Genomic DNA, 20,843 nt, shown 5'->3' on the forward strand with positions numbered 1-20,843 from the left:
CAGATACAGACGATTATTTCACTGTGGAGCAGCGGGTTGGGTAAACGAACCGAGTGAAAGACGAATTCATCCCACTGATCAATTCATCCGTAATTAATGGTGGTGAAGGGTTGCGCAATTGAAGCGCAACGTGAAATATTTTCATTGACCAATTCCCGGTACTTTTTTGACAGAATGTATATTTCCCAGCAGCTGTTCGAAGCGAAGTCGTTGCTTATTTTCATGTCTGTGCCTGGAATTTAATGGGTAGGCTTCTAGACAAAGGGGTCAGCAATATTTCCCATCGGTTTGTACCTGCGCATGTATAATTCTGCCTCGATACGGGCGCATTTCTCTCGCGAATCGGTTCGGGACGAGGGCTTTAAGTAACTCCCACCTGCGTTTCCTTTCCGGCACAATATTCACGGAAGTGGCCGCCGTCTGCACGTAACGCAATAAAATCAGCGCCAGCCATTAAAGTGTTTCGTAACGCCGACAAATAGAAGGAAGCTGGGCGCAAATTACCAGCTTGTTTCACTTTGTCCCGCGAAACAAAGCGCTGATTTAAAGGCGACCGAAGTTACGCCGCCGTGGCTGCTCTAATTTTTCCCCGGTCGCGTGCTCGCCCTGCCGTCCATTGTTATAAACGAATCTATAAATCCGGCGAACTTCTAGCCATTCTCATTTTAACGAGGCGAACGACGCATCGTACGGTGAATGTAAAAAGTTCCTCCTATCATTACATTCGCGAAATTTCCCATCCGACCCGACGCGACTGGACCATCGTTTCGAATAGCGCCGAAAAATCTCATAACAATCTGCCACTTCGGCGACAGAAACGCGTCCTCCTTGGTATCAGCAAATCAATGCGACCGAAGACTTGCTGACCGATTTATACCGACGTGACCACACCCGCTCGTGGCCCCCGCAACAACGAACGCAATCGCAGTGACAAATCCTCCAGCGTCCTAGCATTCGTTGAACATAATTTCCCCTTTTGTTGTCCTGGAAAGTTGAAAACATTCGCGCGTTCTGGTAGCAGCTTCCCGGTGAACGGCTGAGCCGGAACTCGTCCGCGGGAAAAAGCGAAGAACACACGGCGACGCCTCCGGTCCTGTAGAGCTTGGTTTTTTGAGAAGTTTCGGAAAATTGCTGGTCACCGGTAGCCGTCGACAGGAAAATACTGGTCGAGGACGTACAAGCTCCGCGTCCTTCCTCTGGTTATAACTCGCCGCCATTTTTCTAACAAATGACCCGTCGACCCGGATGCTGTGCCGGACGGGCACCGACAAATACCAACGGGGGTTGCAAACTTTTCGGTGGCACGTACGCCTCGGGCCGGAGAAGGAGGAACGAGGGAGGCGGTGAAAAAAATGAGCAAAGGTAAACAGTAACTACTCATAAATATTTAACGCGCGAAAGCTGTCTTCCGTGGGAATCTTCGCTGGCCGTTTCCCGCCGCTCCTCCGCCCGCGAAAAAGAGGAGCTCGAACCAGCAAGGAACTCTTCCTTTAAGCGACTGCCCGAGAAAGGTATTAGGGCGTCCGTGGTGGAAGTTCTTGCACCTTTACGTTCTCCACTTATCATTCTGGAATGAATGGAGCGGCTGGGCACGTTTACGGCGTCACGAGTGGACACCGACGGTCTGTTAACAGCATCAACGTTCGTCACGGTGTGTGCGGATATGGAGTGTCTCTAAAAGAGGACCACGCAATGATCGGAGACGGTTTTGTTTAAATGTGGCTGGGAAATTAATTGTGGCCAGTCTGTAGATATGGGTCAATTTGATCGTAGCGTGTTATTTTTCTTGGTAGCTTCCCACGAAACCTCGAGGATCAGGCCTAACTCGCGGGGCTTAATATATTCCCCCAGCCACTTCGTTACGGGCGACTAAATTACGTAGTACTCTGGCGGTAATTACCAAGTCAGCAAGCCATTAAGCGAAGTGTGCTTCGACGAGGTCTCGCCGTCGTTGAAATCTTTCTTTCGCGAATATGGAATTAAGCGGATGGATACGATACCCCAGTTCTCGGGCTGCCCCTCGCCGCCCCCCGGCGTCGCGCCGCGCAATTAGTCGAATTTACACGTCGACTGCGATCCGATGAAAACCGCGGGCAAAAAAAAAGGGGAGAAAGAAATACGGCCAGCGATCAGCAAGTAACGGCTCTGACGGCCGTTTTGCACCTCGAAATGGATTTTTTCCGCATCGTTCGCGGCGACGCGGTCGACGAAACATTATTTTCGAGATCGCGTCAAACAGTGGCCAGTCGATCTGCCGAATTCGAGGCATTTTTTACAGCCGCGTGACTCTTTATTAGATAGAAGCGTCGCGGTGCAGTTTTCATACAATTCCCTGCACCCCTTTCGTTTGCAGGCTTCGCGATGGAGGTTATTGCCGCGATCATAAGTTTCAAAGGAATACGAGGGCGAACTGTCAACGGTGGGATATTTCTTGGGTCGGAGTTCAAGCTTCTTCAAATAGAGTACAGGAAAGAGGAAGAACAAGCCAGAAAGGAGTGCACGCGTAGAAAGGTGTTCCATTATTTTTACACCCGCCTTATTATTAACACAGACGCGTTATTAAGGCTGACCACGTGTCGTTACCTGATACGCGCTTATTAGAAAGCTGATAACAAGTGCAGCTCCTGTCCGTTCGCTGGAATCCATTTTTACGTCCCTTTGATGTACGCGTAAACGTCTCCGGACACGTAACTGGCGCGGCCGCAAGATACAGGTGCGGCTCGTATCAATGCCGACAGGAGAAAAGGAGAAACAACGCATAGGAGGGTGTCCCATCGCCCACCCCCGCCCCTCCTCGCGAATGTATTAATTCGCGCAAAACGCTTTCCACCGTGTTTTGCATGCATTAACATTTCCATCGCGCGGCCGCGGGAGATTTGAAATTTAAATTACGCGCGCGACCGTAACGCGTGACACGTTGGACCGCCCTTACCGTGTCGTGATTTTTATTGAGAGCCCATATTTGAAAACCAACAGCACTCGCGAATCGTCGTGCCTATCGCTGGTTCAATTCCGCCCGCAATATTTGTTCCGTTCCGTAAACCAAAATCGTGACCGCGCGTTAACGCTGCGCCCAAATCATCCGAGGAGATTGTGAAATATCGCGGCCGGTGTTATCGCATTAAAATAATAAAAAAAACACGGGGGGAGTGGCTAGAAATTTACGATATCGATGTGGATCGAAACGATATTTTTTTTTTTCTGCGTGTGCACTGGACGCGCAGGATTTATAGGTCTTACAGATTTATTATTATTTGTAGCTCGGATTTATACGCATTTAGTTTTATTCGCGTTACTTTCCACAGCATTTCCGAGGCATCAATCTCTGGGCGTTTTCAACGACGCGTCGTAACCTGCATTTTCGACCTGTATACAGCCCAGCGATATATCGCTGTTCGACACTCAAAGGGTTATTTCACCCGCGCGGGCTTTACCCCTCGTAACCGTTCCCAGAAATTTATTTTACGGCACTCTCTCTCTCTCTCTCTCTCTCTCTCTCTCTCCCCGCTGGAGAGCGTCTAACGCGATGGTATCGGAAAAGTGCACTTGGAAATGGAAAGACATGAAACGAGTCCTTTCATTCGAGGACCTGCAATTAGTTAAGAGGCAAACTTAATGCTCCGTCTAGGAACCTCAGAGGAGATTCCCGCTCTTTCATTTGTCACACCACACCTCCGTTTTTAATGAGAATAACTCCGTAGACCGCCTGTGCAACTTAGCCAATAAGTTCTGCCACGCTGCTGACTTTTTCTCGAACATCAACGTATCTTTTAAGAACAAGCTCTTAACGTTAAATGCGCAGCAACTCTGTTGAGCGATACGATTAACCTTGATATTCCGTACACTACATCCTGTCACTTGTACATATCTCTTCTGCTCATGTATACTTGAGGTTCGCCGCTCGTATTCTTGGTAGGCCTATGGACCGTACTGACCATAATTATGACCCTATAATGGCTCTCATGAATATCCCTACTCTCGGGGATCGTAGACGAATTGCGGATATGCTGTTTTTGTATAATGTCCTAAATGGTCATACAGACTGTTCTGCGTCGATAGCCTCTGTTTCCTATAACGCACCGCAGAGGCATTTGCGATCCAGGCCTCTATTCGTTCCGAGACTACCTCAGTATCGCCACTACTCGGTTGACCCCACAAATCGCGTCATGAGTGTTGCTAACCAACATTCTAATGGCATGAACCCTTTTTGTCTCTCTCGAAGTTCGTTCCGGTCTTTGTGATATGGACTGTCAGGTGAAATCTGTAATGATAATTTGGTGGAATAAGAGCTAGTCATTGTTAGCGCCGTCGATTATGTACTGCTGTAACTATGGGATTTTTTGTCCCATTTATAATATAATAATAATAATAATAATAATATTTTATCTTTTGCCAAAAGGTGCCCACCCGTATATGATAATAATAATAATAAACAAATAATAAATACTATTATTACCATCGAATTCTTCTGTCTTCCACTTACGTGCACTAAACTTCAGTCTGTGCCGATATAAACGATACGCGTTCCCTGTACGTACCATGGAATCGAATGAAGACGAGGTGGACATTATCAGTGGACATCGGCCACCGAGAATGATACAAATTTCATACGTTCGATCACCGTAATCGGTTTACCCCGGCCACCGGCGCAATTGCCATCGGGTACACGGCTAAATCAAAGACAACAAGGTGGACCCTGTTAATCGACAGCGCTGTTGGTGCCGCTACGGAAACGTGGCGTGGTTACCCCGAAGATCGTTGGGATGGCTGCTTATTTGCAGAGGAAACAAGCCCGCCGCGCGTTCCAGCATTTCCAGCGGCTATGCAAAGTCATTTCGACGGAGGTTGCACGCGTATTTCCCGTTTTGTCGTAGGGCGTGTAAACCCCGTGGCAGTCGTGCCCCCGACCTGTTCATACGCGGTAATCCGGCTTCAACCGGGCGAGAAACATGGAATCCCTTGAAAAGCGCGATGAATAACGTTCCGCTGACCGATCCTCTGCCGCGCAACCGCGACGCTGCTGAAGAAGCAAATGATACCTACACAGCCTGCTCTTAAAATGCTCGCACCTGAAAAGACGAGCGGCTGACCTCGTCGATTTCTATCGATTTTTATGCTCACTTTCTGTCCGCTTCGCCTCTCTGCCAATAAAACGTCCTATATACTTAACACCGCTTTTACTTGACGAGGTTCCTTAAGCCGTTCCTACAATTCCTCGAACGTCAGGCTCCCCCAGGGCTTCTTAGAGTCCAGAGAAGCCACGGCGAAGGGGCCACGAGACGCGGGAAAGAGGACTGTCCAAATGGCTGGTGATCATTCTTCGTTTCAAAACGGCGACCACGAGCCCCTCCGTTGGCCCCCGCGATTCCTGTCCAGAGCTCTTTCTCCGGGAGTCGCGAACGGAAGATGGAACGTGGAGACGCAGTTGAAAACGCCGAGCTGGCGAGGACGAGCGTGATTTGTGGCCCGATTATTCCGTGCGATCGACGCATTTATTTCTAGGAGCTGCACCCTCTGTGCCGCGTTCCATTGAAACGAGGAACAGAGGACACGTACCTCCTCTGTCCTATATTAATCTTTCACTTCCCTTAGTTGCCATCCAGCGACTCGTCCCTACACATGTATAAAGATGTCTGGGTAAAACGATAAAGATGTCCCGTCCCCTCCCGAAGCTAAGGGTCTTATGCTTCCAGAACCTTGGCGAGAGCCATGCCAAACAGAGATGAAACTCGAGACGCAGCAAAGAACAGCAGAGTTGCCAGTGAAAGGGATCCGGAGTTAAGGGAGAAAAAAAACAAGGGACGCCGGGGAAACGGAAAATTTCGCTGCGATTGTTCGCTCCTGCACGTCCCGGTGTCTCTCGATTTGACAATCGCGAGGGGAACGACAGTCTTTCGTTCCATTCTCGTCCTCGTGCTTGGCGAGCGGGCCGCTCGAAGCGAGGATTAAAAAGCATCGTGGGTGGTGGATATCGGAACGGAACGGTTGCCCGGCCCGCGATAAAAGAATCGAGCGAACGCGAGAGGGAAAAAAATCCAGGGGAACGAAGCTTTTTAAGAGGCGGGGTAGTGGCGATGGTTCGACGTCGAAACGAAACAGGGAGTTTCTCGTCCGTGACTAAAAATATAAACGGGGATGTTTGAACTTGCCACCGCCACATTTGGCTTACGTCCCTGCTTTCGGCTGACCGTCGAAATTATCGGACACGTTTCTGCTATCAGCTGTTACACGGCCGCGGAAGAGGGGCGATAAACGGCCAGGCGCGTTCTATGGGAATTAACAAAAGCTTAGGGCTGCTTTGCGGAAAATCGGGCCCGGCGGTAACGCGCGTCCGATGATTTAATTGCTATTACCATAATGGTGAATAATTTTCTGGCTGGCCACTAATTATTAATTACAGCGAGGCCGTGGTATCGCGCGGATCAATCTTGGACACTAATTCGATACCGTGGCGTCGGCTGGGAACACGGTTACGCGAAAATTTCATCGACTTCCGCGCACCTTGTGAATTTCACCAGCGAAGTGTTGGAAGAATGCTTAAAAAAAAAACCTTTTAAAGTGTAATTTATAGCACGAATAACAATGAGGGTGGAGAAAGGGTGATCGGACGAGATTTTAATCGGGGAGGTTGGATGAAATTGTGATCGAGCCGTGTTACGTTCGATTCGTACATGGAATTACCCTTAATCGCCATGGAAATGCCGAGTGGAACTGGGCTGGCTAAGCTGGTAATTAACATCGGGACCCCGCGTTCAGATCAATAAAGAGGAATCGCGAACGAGACGTAGACGGACGCGCGCCTTAATTATTGCGGCAGGCCGCTGTGCAACGATGTGCTTTCAATGGCAAAATTTCATCGCCGAGAAGGGGGAAACAGCGTGCACCGACATAATAAGCTGCTCTTTAAAACCAACCGAGCCTGCCCCCGTTCAAAAGCTCACCGACAGAACCACGCTTACAGGGGTTTCCAACGGCGATTCGTTTCCTCCTTATTTCGATCCCGCAGTAAGGGCCCTGGCGCTGGGTAAGGAAATATTTCTTGTTCGTTGCTGTTAAATTACGCTACCAACTGGAGTGGAAAAATTCTCTCTCTCTCGAGAGAGAGAGAGAGACGCGATTGTGTACTCTGGCGAAAATGTTGCGGCGTTCGTTGAAAGATTCGACTTCGCGGGGGACATTCAGGAGGCAACTTTCTTGGGGCGTTTCAGAAGATGCGATTCAGTGATTGCTGCACCAGAGTCGCAACCTTTTAATGCAGTCAATTATTTGATTAACGATTTGACGAGGCACGAATGTAAACAGAGGACCGCCGGCTTAAAGATCAAGGTAAGCAGCGTTGGAATATCAGGGATGACCAAGAGCTAGGGAAACACCTCTAAGTAGTTTCTCAACTTCCACGAATTATTTATTTTCGGTTCCCAGACCACGGCGCTTGACATTTTATGAAATTGAAGACGAACGTCCCCGTCTGGTCTGACTAACCTGTCCGAGCTAGCCCGTTGAACATTTTCCTAAAAAGTTTCTGCATCAGTGACTCAAATATTTAATTAACCCTCCAGTAGCCAGATTGCACGGCGAAACGTGCCGCGCAGGAAGAGCATCCCCCTCGACGTTTAATACGCGTAATGCATGTTCTACGTTTCGCGTCCCCCGCTCGCAAGTTTCCTTCAACAAACTCGCTTCTATTAAATTACGCGCGGCGCTGTGCCAGTATTTTAACACCTTTCTTCGCCCGGCGCGGCCAACTTCTAATCGGATCTAATCTCGATGGAGCGCGACTACGTATGTTCCTGGACGGACGGAAGTTCATGGAGGACTTACAGTCGTAAGCGAGGATTAAAACGGCGAAGCTTATACACAGGGCCGCTATAATTATCTGAAATCTGTACACCCCTTGGAAAAGTGATTACAAAGACCCTCGTCTCCGCGGAGTTTCTTAGTTAATTTCGAGGGGTGGGTCTCGGCGTATCGCGGAGAAAAGGGATGACGAAAACCGGAGGCACGCGACGATACCTCCGTAGCGTTTCTCTGATTTCGTAATAACCAGGTTGCCATTCATCGCTGAGAAGCATTTGTAAACGTTGACCTTCTTCACCCTATAACAAGTTCCCTCGCAATGTCGAAAGATTGCGACGCGAACGAGCTCCGTGGCGAAAGAACTGGCTCCCTTATCGTAAAATTCGGCGGGTGGACGAACGATAAGGCTGCAAGTATTCATGAAAACACGCAACCGTTTCACCCTGAAAGGCATTCGAATACTTTTACGGCGGTGCCGGTCGGTGTATTGGAGCATGGGTCGTGAAAAATTATACATTATAATTAGCTCGAGGATTATGAATTTTCCTCGTCTCCCGTCGCAACGACGTCGTATCGTAAACGTTGAAAAGCACAGCGGTTCCCTGGGAAGCTACGGATGGCCCTCTCCGCAATATCAGGGATCCCAATATATTTTAATGCTCGTAAAACTTCTTCTCGGCGCGGGGGTGGGGCGATCGAGGGGTGGGGAATATATGTTTTACTGCGTTTTCATATCTCAGAGCTGGCAGTGGTCGTTCCGTGTCCCGACGCGAAATAATGGTCAGGCTCCGCGAATTCGAGGCGACGAGAGCCTCGATGGAAATACAACGTTGCTTCGTTTCGGTGTCTTCGGGAAGAGAATTGCAGAAACACTCAACGACGCAGTTAAACCTGGGTTACGTGGATAGAAGCTGGAATAATGGGATTGGATGGAATAAAACGGACCCTCGTTATAAGGCTGAGAATAAAAAAAAAACGTTGGCAAATCGATATTTAATAGCTCCTCTGTGATAAGGCGTTTCAAATCGCGGATAATCGAGCGCCTCTTATCGGGGATAGGTTGTCGTGCTCAGGTATTGATCCGCTGCTGGTAGGAAAGGATTTCAGAGTAGGAACCTGCTGTTATCGTGGTTGGTTTCTGGGAACAACGTCGTGTCGGCATCTTTCCCCTTTCAGACATGATTGCAGAGCTTTGGAGTACTCTTATCAATTTGTGGTACAGGGATATGAGACCAGATTATCAGTGGCGATAAAAGAAATACCACAGACTAGGTATAGAGTAGGCGGAATATGGAACGCAATTTTCTATCTCGGGTTTGTGGGATCCTGATTCTTTTCGATAGGTGTAACTGGGAATATCTCAACAGGGAATTGGAACTTGGTGTATTTCAGTAAGGTGCTGAAGCAGAGAGGACATTGAAAATTGTCAAAATCCATCGGTTCCAGTACCTCGCTGAAATACTCCAAGTTCCACTTATCCATCTATCTTAACACTATATTCGTATTCGGAGGCCGGGTAGGAATAATCGAACAACCCTTGATAATTTCACATAACTACTTTCATTTCATATAGAAATTACAAACAAAAAATTTCAAGTTATATTTATTCTTACGTTCTACTAAAGTATTGCAAGTTAAAGAAATCCTTTCATCTAACTAGAATATTTGACAATCGCAAAGATCGGCTCGGTTTTCACCGAGTAGGGTAGATGCACCATTTGTGGCTACTTTAAGGTATTGTACCAGTTTTGGCCACTTCTTAAAAAATATAATATTTTTCCATGTAATCAATAAATGTAACCTTATATTTCTGGCGGTATACTAAGCAAAATATTTATGATGTGAAATTCTCCACATAACGATACTATATCTTGATCTTCCTGCGCACAAAATATCAGTTCTCATGCCTCTATCTTCCTGTACCTCATCTTCTTCAGGACAGAAACTAACTGCGTCTTATTTCTATGTCTACAGATCCCCAAAAACAGGAACAAGTTCCACGCAGTACTCTGGGCAAATAGAAAACACATATCTATCACTGTGAATGAATGATAATGGGTATCCAAGTGAACGAAAGAGGTCAAGGGGACCATCCACATCATGGGCACCAGCTGGCAAGTTCCGGTGGTGGTACCCTACACCTCCATCGCCTCCCAACCTCGCCGAAAAGAGCTGCCACCATTTCCCTGAAAGCACTGTTCAAAGCTACAATAAACATTCACGCCGGAACGAGAACAAAGGGGTTTCAATTCTACGCTCATTCAATCCACCCTCTACTACCTCCAACCCCATTCACACCACAGCGATCCTTGAATCCAACACTCGCGCAAAATGAATTAATCATCCCCTTTCCAACCCCCGAGTCAGCTCCTCGACGCCAACTCTTGCACATCGAGGACCCGAGGCTCGGCAGTTTCGATGGGAAAGCGAGCGTCCCGCGATCTTACCTCACCGACGATAATAAACGGAAGCGCGTGACCGCGGTGGAAGCGACCCGTGGTCAGGGTGGGCACGGTGAAAAGGGGGGGTCGGGATGGGTAACGCATCGAGGGCGAAAGGGACGAGGAAATGTAGAACGGGAACGGCTACGGAATCGCGCGAGTGTAAACCCAAGACGAAAGTCGAGCGACGCCGAAGTTAAATATAAATGTCGCGGCAAGCGTCCTGGACCGATGAACCAGCCCGCCGACCAGTCTCTTCGTAGTCTTCGCCGTGGACCGACTACGAAAAACCGACCAACGATCCGACGCTGCGCGCGCCGCAAGCACGATTCTCTTCCCGTTCCGTGGATCTCCCTCGATCATCGCCGCGCGATCACCGAGCGGGCGGGGTACGCGACCGCCGATGAGAGTTCGAGGAGCCGCGACCTGAACGGAAGTCGATCGAACCCGTTCCCGCAGCACCGGGACCCGTCACGATTACAGTGTGCACCCTGCTGGATTCTTGGGTTTTCTTTTTTAAAACAACGAACGCCGATTTCGTGGATCACACGTGCCCTCGCCTCGACGTCGCTTCGGTATTGTTTCTTTACATTCTTCTCTTACGTACCGCGCTCTAAAAGCATTCCTCTGGCTTATACGAGTTCATTGCACCGCATTGTTTACTTTTTTTTCTATTCATTTTATCAAGTTCCTTTAGAGAAGTTTGCGTTCGATTCGTGGGGTGTCCCAGAGGCATTGTTGCAGCAGGGTGGAGGAAATAGGGGAACGTAAGTTCCGGCCAAGTCGCTTCAAGTGGAGATGGTTCTGTTCGGATGAAAGATTGATTATATCTCCAACAATGTTTCTTGAATCTTGCTTCCCGGATGGTTTTCCATCTCCCTCAGCCTCGAGGTTTTCTTTATTCCCGAGACGCAGCTTCGGAATTCCCAACGTCAATACGTGAACTTGCGCAACTGGAACTCGTAGGCGTTACCTAGAACTTACAACTCCGCGTAGACATCAGTGAAAAGGAAACACTATAAATTTAGAAATGCACGAGATAGAGAAGCATCCCTGTGCCCGGCGTGATTCTAGAATCCAACTGCAAGGCTACCGCGCAGAATTGATGCTCTACAATTTCCTTCGGCTTCTGCCATTTCACGAACCATTGATTCCACCCCAAAATCCCACGGGCAGCCTACGGTCTTTTATCCCTCGTTTCCACGTAGGATCTTACCGTTAATCCTGCTGCTGCGACTCGACGGTCGGATTCCAACAGTAATCGCCCATCGGGGTTAACCGGCACGAGCAACCTGTGTCAGTAACATCCGTTCTGTACGAAGACTATTTCTGTTCGTTAATTCGGCGGTAACCTTATTTTTGGACGCAGCATCCGAGGTCCAGGATCCAGCTAACAGCCGTTCCGCCGTAGAAAACGTCAGTGCCTCTTCTCTCGATACGATAGAATTTCGGTCCGGCCCCGTTCCACGTTATTTTATTCGTCGTGGAACGTTTTGCACTCGCTGGCTCTCTCCATTTAGACGACAGTTGACACGCATTCGGATCGTTTCGAGCCGCTTGCCGGGAAACATCTTCCACCGTTTCTATCCCCGTCGGACAGGGAAGCGGAGGGAAAGGAAGCGCGCCTTCCGTTTCCCCAACGCTTCGAGAGGGACCCCGGCACCTGGACCACGTATCTGAAGCTGCGCGATACCGTTGTCGAGTGGTCTCGCGTTATAAATAGTCAGCCGGCTCGATTCTTCGCGATGCTTTATTGAAATCGGTGGAACGAACTCGAGGGAAGCGGCGAGCTGCGGAGATCTCTGGCTCGTAACGACGCTCCTGAACTTTAAACAAGAACAAAACGGGCGCGTGCCTTTGGCCGGGGCGTTTGTTGGTTTTGAAGGGGCATCCCGGTGCTCTGCAGCTTCTGGATAAATTTCTGACGATCTTTCCGTGAGGAACAGATGCACCGCTCGCCGGTGCTTGTTTGCACAGCTCTGGACGGGGTGGGGGTGGGGGGCGATTGTGAAATGTAATATGCAACCTAATCCGCGGTACAAAAAGTCTTCTAACGTCAAGGAAGATATTGAATGGCTGGAATCCGAGGAGGAAGTGAATGGGGCTCGTGACACTCTACTCTTCCTTTAGTAAAATTCGTCTCTTCTCCTGGAAGGTATTGAATGAGAAGGGAGCGCGCGTGACGGTTGAAAGGCGAACAATGATGGCGCCAGAGACCGCGAACACCCGTGTAGACGCGCGCCTCTGGCCGCAAGGCTAATTGTAGGTGTTAATATTCGCGTCACTTTCTGAAATATCTGACGTAGTCGTTGCAAATATACCTGCCGTGTCGGACTCGTCTGTGGGCACCGTTCGAGTCCCTCTAAAATAGAATTCTCGCTATATTTAGACGGCCTACACTCGATATCCAGCCAAAAACCTTTAGACCTTCGACCCGCATAACCACACTCCGCTAACTTCCTTATATTTCCGAATAATTACCGGAAAATATTCCTCCTCTTTACGTTGCACATTGTCAAAGGAGGCTCGACGCCCACCTCTTCCTTTGTCAATAATTGATTATAGAGGAAGAGGGGTGCGAATCTTGCAATCTGCAGGGGGAAGTTCTCTTTTCTGCAGAGAATTCCTATTTTTGGAGAAACATTTGCTGCAAGCGTTCGATCAAAGTTTCGAGGGGATTAAACGGAATTTTTTAGTTGAATCCTCCACTCGAGCGATACCTGTTGTTGAACGGGGGCCGCGATCCGGCCGATAAGAGCCGCGACCAGCGTATCGCGTAATCGCTTCATTTAACTTCCCGTGTTCGCCATCGCGCAATGTCACGCACGGCGCCGCGAATTTGTCCATTACACATTTTTTCACACGCTAACGTGCACAAGTCAGCGGAAAGGCAGACAATCTAACAGCCTATTTCGAGAGATTTCTGGCCGGTTGCCCATTCTAATCTGCCTACTCACTGCCACCGCGCGACCCAGAGCTCGTTAAGCCCCCCGAAGACACTTCAGCTTCCATGGAATCGTCGGATACTGTCCTGATCGATACGGCTGCTTGATAGCGCGATCTTTCCCCCGGAAATTTAACAAATCCTCCGACTAGAAGCCTCTTCACCCATTACCTCAGACATCCTTTGCACCCTCCGTCGTTCAGCTCCCTCCAATCCAGATGGCCATTCAGAAATTCCGCTAAACGAAGCTGCGGATTCGTCAGTTCCCTATTGCGTAGTGGCCCAGAATAAGCCCAGTCTTCTCAGACGGGACAACTAGGACTGAATACGATCGGTATTCCTCCAATTGCTCTGTCAAGGCGTAATCGATCTCCCAGAACGGAACTGGCTCATCAACGAGACGTCGCGTACGTTGTTGCAGCGATGCTAGGTGATCGAAACGCGACGCGAGGAGCCTCGAAATAGCCAGAGATGTCGCAGCCGCCGTCGAAACCCCATGGAAAACCCGGGCCAGGGGGTGGCTGGCCAGCCAGACCGAACGTGCCCGGTCATTTCAAGCCGCCGTCGCCGTACAGCCCCTCGAGCTCGCCGCATCCGCAACGTGCTCGCGGGCCACCCACCCCGGTTCATCATGCTCATCCTACGTCGCCACTGACGTACACCGGAATGATGCACCCGATGAGCCCGGTACCGATCGGGATGCCGATTTCACCTGGAATGTCGCCGGTCTTTGGATCACCATCGGGGTACATCCAGTGCCCCAGGCCCAGGTGGCCGTCGCCCCTTCCTGGGGGCAGTCAGGCACCGAGACCCTTCATACCGACCCAGGTACGTGCGGCATGATCGACGGTGGCGTGAAACGTGCGATGGATTGTGTGTAAACGGGGGTGGAAGTTCGGAAGTTTGGGTAGTGATATATGGAGGATTTGTAGGATTTGTAGGATTAGGGTTTGTAAACTAGGGTTCTTCTGATGGTATTAGGGAGATGATGTAGGTGGACCTGAAGGAGAGAGAACGTAGGTCGCGTTAGATAGGTCTAGGTCCAAGTAAACTTAACGTGGGATCGCGCCTTGTTAGGTCGATAAATAGGTAATTCTTTGAGAATTTTTTAAAACGAAATCATTAAATATATTTATTTCCAGCTTTATGGCTTTATTTGTCGATCTTTAGAGAATATGAACAATATATAAACAATATATAAATATTCCAATATATTTTTCTTTGAAGTTTTATGACCGTTTTTGTTAAAAAAAATTCTAGATTATCACATGTCGAGAAAAAACGAAGAAAATCTTTAAAAAATTGTAACTTTTACAAATTTCGATATTAGAAGCTAAAAATCTACAGAGTTGTTGTTCGGATATAATGCTTTGAGAGAAAAAATAGTGTGTAAGTCGGCTTTGGAAAAAACATATAGAAGGTACAGAGCGTCAATATCAGCTTCTGGGTGGCTCACACACAGAGTGTCAACGAAGGGTTAAAGTACTCTTTTTTCAATTATATTTTTTTAAAATGTTGCCTAAATATGTACAAATACAGGCATGAAGTTTTCAATTAATATAATTTGAGGGTTCCTCTTCAAAAGAATCCCAAATATCGCGCTCCTTTTCAGGCCGTCAAAGTAGGAAGACCCCTCTAAGGTCTAAGCTGGACGTAGACTTACGAACACGTAGGAAGACGTGTGCAGATAGGTCTAAACAGGTGTGTTTAGGCAGATCTCTCAGCACGTTCGTCACCTCGAACAGAGCCGCGTAAAATCGTTTACAAAACGGGACGGGTTGCGTGTCAAATCACGCTGGTGGCACGAGGCACGTGTCAACTCTCGCGAGCCCAGACGGAATTGAACGTGGCAGCGAAAGACCAGACGTTTCGAGGGTTCCCCGCGGAGAACCGAAATTCTTTCGAGTCACGAAGCTTGGAGCGTGTCGTTTTGCCGCGCTGAAAGGCGGTCCTTTGTTCCGTGGCTTCGCGTCGAATTTTACGATCTCGTTAATCCAGGTGAAGCGCCTACCTTTCTCGCGCTGGATTCAGCACGTGGTCGCGATCCGCAACGGTCTTTGGCGCCCGCGCGTCGCGAAACGCGCGTGGCGTCGTGAAAACGCGCACCTAAATAAAATGTAGGCCGCGACGAGCAGCGGCGACCGGTTTCTCCGATGCGCGCCAGGTGTGAATGCACTGCGATAATTTGCTAATGTGATAAAGTGCACGCAGAGGCGCGGAGGGCGTCTCGCGAGCGCGTTGGCGAGCTCTTCCAATGCAACTGATGGATGCAACTTGTCGGGCAGGATCGTGCGCGCGAAGATAGAGTGCACTTCGGGTGTGGGAAAAATGCTGTATCATTTGATACAGCACAGGTCAGAAGGCGGATAAGAAAGCAGGATAGTAATAAGATATTGAAGAATTGGTGTCTGGCCGTAAGGGGAGTTAGAAAGCTTGAAATTTAATAGTTGCAAGAGCAGTAAGACGTGGCATCTGCTAATAAGGGACACGATTTACGAGTGGAGACTGAACTCGAGGGTCCATTCGGAAATGTAGCATACAGTGGACGCAAATGTTCGAGAGAATGAAACGATGGGGCGCTGGTTAGCTGAAAAGCCAACTGGGAAGTGGTCGGTGAGATGTATGTGGCTGTAAAAAGCTCGTTTGAACAGTAATGTATGCTGATGGATAGGTGATTAGAAGTAGAATGAAATTGGGTGATAAAAGGCACTAACTGCGTCGAGGTAACATCAGCCAGCCTATGAGCTAGTGAAAAGCAGAGAAATTCGATAAACACGCGGCAGGGAAAGAAACATAAACAGAGCAGCGCTTTTACAGTCGAGTCACGGTTACTTTTCAGCCGAACGAAATTTCCACGTACATTAACAGCAATCTCGGAGAAGGTAGACGAATATTTCTTAAACAGAGTTCCCAGGGAAGTACGAGTGCGCGCTCTGTTTGATTTGCAAGAGGTCTTTAACCCTCGGGGTGTACACCCCATTTTCGCATAGAATGTGTGCTCTCGCTGCATCTTCAATATTTTCCTCTCCACTTTAGCAGACCTCGATGGAGAGTGGCGCATCGTCGCCGCTGGCCTGTGGACCACCAGAATACATGATTGCACCGTACAGATCCGGTGATTACGAATACGTTGGCGTTCCACTGGATCACTCTCAGACAGAAGAGGAAGCCAGCGGTCCCAGCACCGCGGAAATAATAGCCAACCAGAGTCAGGATTACGTGGATGAGAAGCTCGCGGAGTACCAGGCTACTATACAGCAGCTTCAAAGTAAGTACCTTCTCCTGGCAATCTCCTCCTTTCATGTAACCACGCGTACTAAAGAGTTTTAACTGTAATCAACGTTACTGCACGGCACGCCCCAGTTTATCGAAGCTGCGACTATTCCGATAATTTCTCATCGGGTTAATCGATTTCTAAGCAAAGAACTCTCTGCAACTTGGAAATCTATGGATTGAATTGCTTGATCCTTTTAATTATTATTATTATTATACCGGAATATCCATAGTATACGAAATACATAAACAATGCAATATACAGAGTCCCAACACGTACAATTTAATCGCTGATTTCGGGAATTTTCGCGATTCTCGACCTTATTCTGCGATCTTCAAACGTTTGTAGCTCGGAGCAACGTTAACCGATTTTGATGAAATTTTAGGCACGTATACAACTTACTGCAATCTACAAACGTTTTTTTTTGTTGAATTTTCATTACAAGCTCACAAAAACAAGTTTAAAAATCGACCTTTACTATTCTTTTCGCTATTCCGACCAAACACATTTTCTTTCAAAACAACCAAATACGCCATTTAGCAAACTAATCCTTCTAGCTTCTCAAAAAAACTCAAGTCGTTTGGACCAATTCTAAAAAAGTTATGCGATTTTAAAAAGTGTCCGAATATTGATGCGAGTCACTGTAAATAAGTAAACTAAATGGATGCCCTAAGTGTGCCGATGCTGTTGGTTTGCACACCTATACAACGACGTCCTGAACGAATTTAGAGACCCCAGAAAAGGGTCCACGCCGCTAAAGTATTCATTGGCTTCACTCATCGCTCTATTAATTGGACCAACCGCACAGTAATTATATTTGGGAAGACTCGAAGTAAAGAGAGGCCTGGTTCGCGTATGCCTCGAAGGGGCATTGTAAGTAACCAAGCCTAGCAGATCAGATTCATCCTGTATCTAATTAACGGTGATGGGGCAGCGGGAGGGGAGGAGGGGTGGAATACAAATCCAAGATGATTTATAGAGAAAATCGCCGATCTGTCTACTAAACGTTCCAAGAAACGTCTCCCGATAGCTTCAGGTAAATTTACATGGAAATTAGCAGCAAAGTTCTGTCGACCTGCCTCAAAATTAGTTTTCATTGGCAGCCACCGTCGAGGAACGTTATTTCGGGGCTATGTCGCTTTCGTGACGGACATTGACAATGATACTCGCCTAACGAACCGAAAACCGATGTTTCCGATGCGGTCACACGATACTTTTGGCAACACCGAAGTCAATGAGAATGGGCTTGGCAACTGAGAAACGTTCTCCGCCTCGACCCAGCTCGATTGAATTTTAATCGACCTTACGCGAAAGGAACAGGTGGCCATTTGCGTCCTAGTCTCTTTCGACTTCTCCGCTTTGCGTGTATTCGTATTTCGACACGAAATCTCGTCATTTTTCTTAGCTTACGTATAAACACAAATATTAGCGGGAAACTACTAATTCATGCACACCGAGTCGACCGTTTGTCATTCCATTTGCTCGATCCCCCAGAAATGGAAACGTTTCTTACACAACCCGCGCATACAGTCTTTAGAATAATCCTTGCAAAAGGTTCTCCCCGAAAGTACAGTGTTACCGAAACGATCAGATTTCTAACTAAATTCGTCGACATGTGCAACGATTTTTCTCCCGCATATAAACAATCGCGGCTCGGTAGGAGCACAGCTATCTTGCCAACAGCTTCGAACAGTGCGGCAGATTTATGCGCACGTTGAATGCATCGGAGGCTTGTTTCACAGGAAAATTTATATAATTGTCGATTACTTATATCATCGAACTGGACAGGTTTAAATGACAAACGATGTTTCCAGTTTATCGCTTGCTAGATGCATCATCCCCTGTCACAGCAACTCGCGTTTCTGATGGGATAATATGGAAAAAAGGGTTGAATCTAGATAGCCATTTCTATGATAGCCATTGAAGTCTCAGGTGTTTTGAGAATCAGGCTCGTCATCGTGCTCCAGAATGTTCTACGACGTGACCTGGCTCAAACGTGATCTAGGAGACGATGGAGGCGTGAATCGAGAGCCAATTCGTAGCATCTGGCGTTCACCGATCGCAGGATCGATCGGGACCGGTGCAGCTTGATCGAGCATGCGATTCGCATACTTATCTGCTGAACTGTGCAGGAGAAATAGATGACTATGTCTCGCCTATTTATAAATAGATGTGACGATCACCTGCCAGCGGCACACTCAGAATTGCCGCTACTGACTTTTTCTCCTTGGCCGCGCAAAAGTTGTCGGCCTTAGGGCTCCAGCGCCTGACGATTTAAGAAAATCAGCCGGTACCACGGCTGGCCGCTTCAAGCGCCGCGTGAGACGCCTGACATTTTCGACCGCTGGTGAAGGAAGTTTGCATCCAGTTCTCGAAGCATGGAAGAAGCTCGGATGCTGAGTTTCTAGTTATGGATTCTTTTATTGATTATACCGGAAGGTTTAGGGAGCTCCTTTGAATGGTAATTGTTGGAGTCCCTGCTCAGAAAGGAACTCTTTGCATCTTGCGAAGACAGAAGTAGGGTTCAAGAGGAGTTCAAGGAAGGGTTCGAGGAACTAGGTGTTTTTTTTTGTACAAAAGTCAGCTTCACTTTGTTGCGGTGGCTTCTTTTGAAACGACCTGCACAGAGGGAACAATTTATTATCGACGAGCACACGTATTCGTATATTTCTATCGGACGCGTGTGTTTTCCACGGACAAAAGAATACCATTCCGATACACGAGCAATAAAGAGCTTAAGCCAGAATTAGGGTAGGTAATCTTTAATCGGCACAATATATGACTTCGACGTAAATACGTTCGTCGAAGCTGAATGTTATTCTTAAATACGACGTGGGTTGAGAATTCTTGATAAGAACAATGTAATCTATAGAAGCGAATCATTGGATGCACTTAAAGCATACCTGTCCAGTCAATATCTTACTTGGGAAGCAGGAAATATTCAAGCACGAGCTCACCCGCGGTTCCAACTAGAACGATTAAATTCTTTGAAACCATAATATCCAGGTAGATACGCGGGGGAATTGAACGTTGCGCAAAACAAACAGCTTGAAAATTAAATGAAAAAAAAAGTTGAATGTTAAGCAAGCTGATAAGATAATTCTGTGGTAAGTTGATCTAGAAACCTCTGCTCGATTACAATTCTGCTGTTTCCTTTACCAGTTACGATTATCGCGTCGAATGTGCATTACGCAACGATGATGTATCGATATCGCGCGAATGTTTCGTGAAATGGCCGATAAAGCATGTACGATTTCTTACGATCTCTCACGAGTGATATCGCCGTGCACTTGTCCGTTCTCCATGCTGCAAACGTACTGATCTTTACAAGTCCCTCCGAGCAAATCTTCTCGAACTGGATCGTCGAATATATGCATACACGCAGAGTCGAAGGCTCTAGGAATAAGCGTGAAAACATGTTCAATTAAATATCGGCCCTGAGAAATGTTGTTGCATCAGGTTGTAGCTGCGTACCTTCAAATATTTGCGCAGTCACATTTCCCCTCGGCGGCTCTCCGAGATTTCTCCATGGAGAAATATCCTTAAGACAATTAACGTGGGCGAGCCCTTGGATTTCTCCTGAGAAAATTCCATCGCGCCATCCGCAACCCCCATTGGCAGCAATTCACCTTCACTCATCAGAACCATCTGAAAATAGAACATCTCCAGTTACCAGTCCTACGCCGCGTCGCCGAACAATATAGAACACAACCATCGAAATAATTCGTTGTTACGCGATTGCAAAAACAGCCGAATAACCGCGACCATTATCGCTCTTACGACACCCACCAGTGGTTACTTGCAGAAGTGCCAAAAGCTTCTTGGCAAGTGACGAGGCGTGCAAATATCTGCTCATTATCGACGACTGTTCAGGCATTCGTTAAAACGTCGCTTCGAAACAACTCGGATTACTTATTAGCACAGTTTTCCTTCGCGGAAAGCATTCAAGCTCCTTTACTCCCTCTGTAAAGCACGCCGCTGCAAAATCGCAGCATCTACGCCCAATTACAACGCTCCCTCATCTGGGTCTCTGGAACCTCGGGTCCTCCCCGCAGGTTCTTCAAGATCCTCCGACCAACCACCCCCGTGATTGCCAAGTTCCCTGTTTCATCGAGCGTGTGCCTGTAACCCGGAAGCCGCGACAATCGCACGCGAGCGCTGCTGGAGACGTTGACGGTGCTCAGGGGCGCGCGTGTTTCAAAGCAGCGCCGCGGGAAGTGACATTTAAACCGGCCGGAGGAGAAGGACGCAGTCACGCAGGATAAAGGCATCGATCGGCGGCCGGCGTGTTGCCATCAGGAAGGTTAGCTCCGGCCCAGCGCAGAGAGAACGGGACGAGGGTGGAGAGACGGAGAGGGGCAGTAAGGAGCGGAGCAGACAGGGCTAG

At 48.1% G+C, this 20,843-nt stretch overlaps 2 protein-coding genes and 1 long non-coding RNA gene across 4 annotated transcripts in view; 1 reads left to right on the forward strand and 2 right to left on the reverse strand.

Moving 5' to 3' along the window:
* The window catches only part of Rab3-gap (Rab3 GTPase activating protein), a 313,138-nt gene that overhangs the window by 163,659 nt on the left and 128,636 nt on the right, over nt 1–20,843 (reverse strand). The gene's annotated exons all lie outside the window — the stretch shown is intronic.
* Nucleotides 10,412–20,286, forward strand: LOC143368753 (uncharacterized). Its single transcript, XM_076811809.1, has 4 exons — nt 10,412–10,813; nt 13,604–14,010; nt 16,219–16,450; nt 20,041–20,286. Exons 2-4 carry the CDS (start codon nt 13,654–13,656, stop codon nt 20,106–20,108), a joined length of 657 nt encoding a protein of 218 aa, XP_076667924.1. The 5' UTR covers nt 10,412–10,813; nt 13,604–13,653; the 3' UTR covers nt 20,109–20,286.
* Nucleotides 19,042–20,386, reverse strand: LOC143368754 (uncharacterized). Of its 2 annotated transcripts, XR_013085291.1 has the most exons (4): nt 20,246–20,386; nt 19,931–20,104; nt 19,718–19,852; nt 19,042–19,075 (listed from the first exon to the last, which is right to left on the reverse strand). It is a non-coding gene; the product is annotated as an uncharacterized LOC143368754 (long non-coding RNA). The 2 variants fall into 2 exon arrangements; XR_013085290.1 differs by having other exon boundaries at nt 19,042–19,852.

The sequence above is a fragment of the Andrena cerasifolii genome, chromosome 5, assembly GCF_050908995.1.
Source record: "Andrena cerasifolii isolate SP2316 chromosome 5, iyAndCera1_principal, whole genome shotgun sequence".
Classification (NCBI taxonomy): Eukaryota; Metazoa; Arthropoda; class Insecta; order Hymenoptera; family Andrenidae; genus Andrena; species Andrena cerasifolii.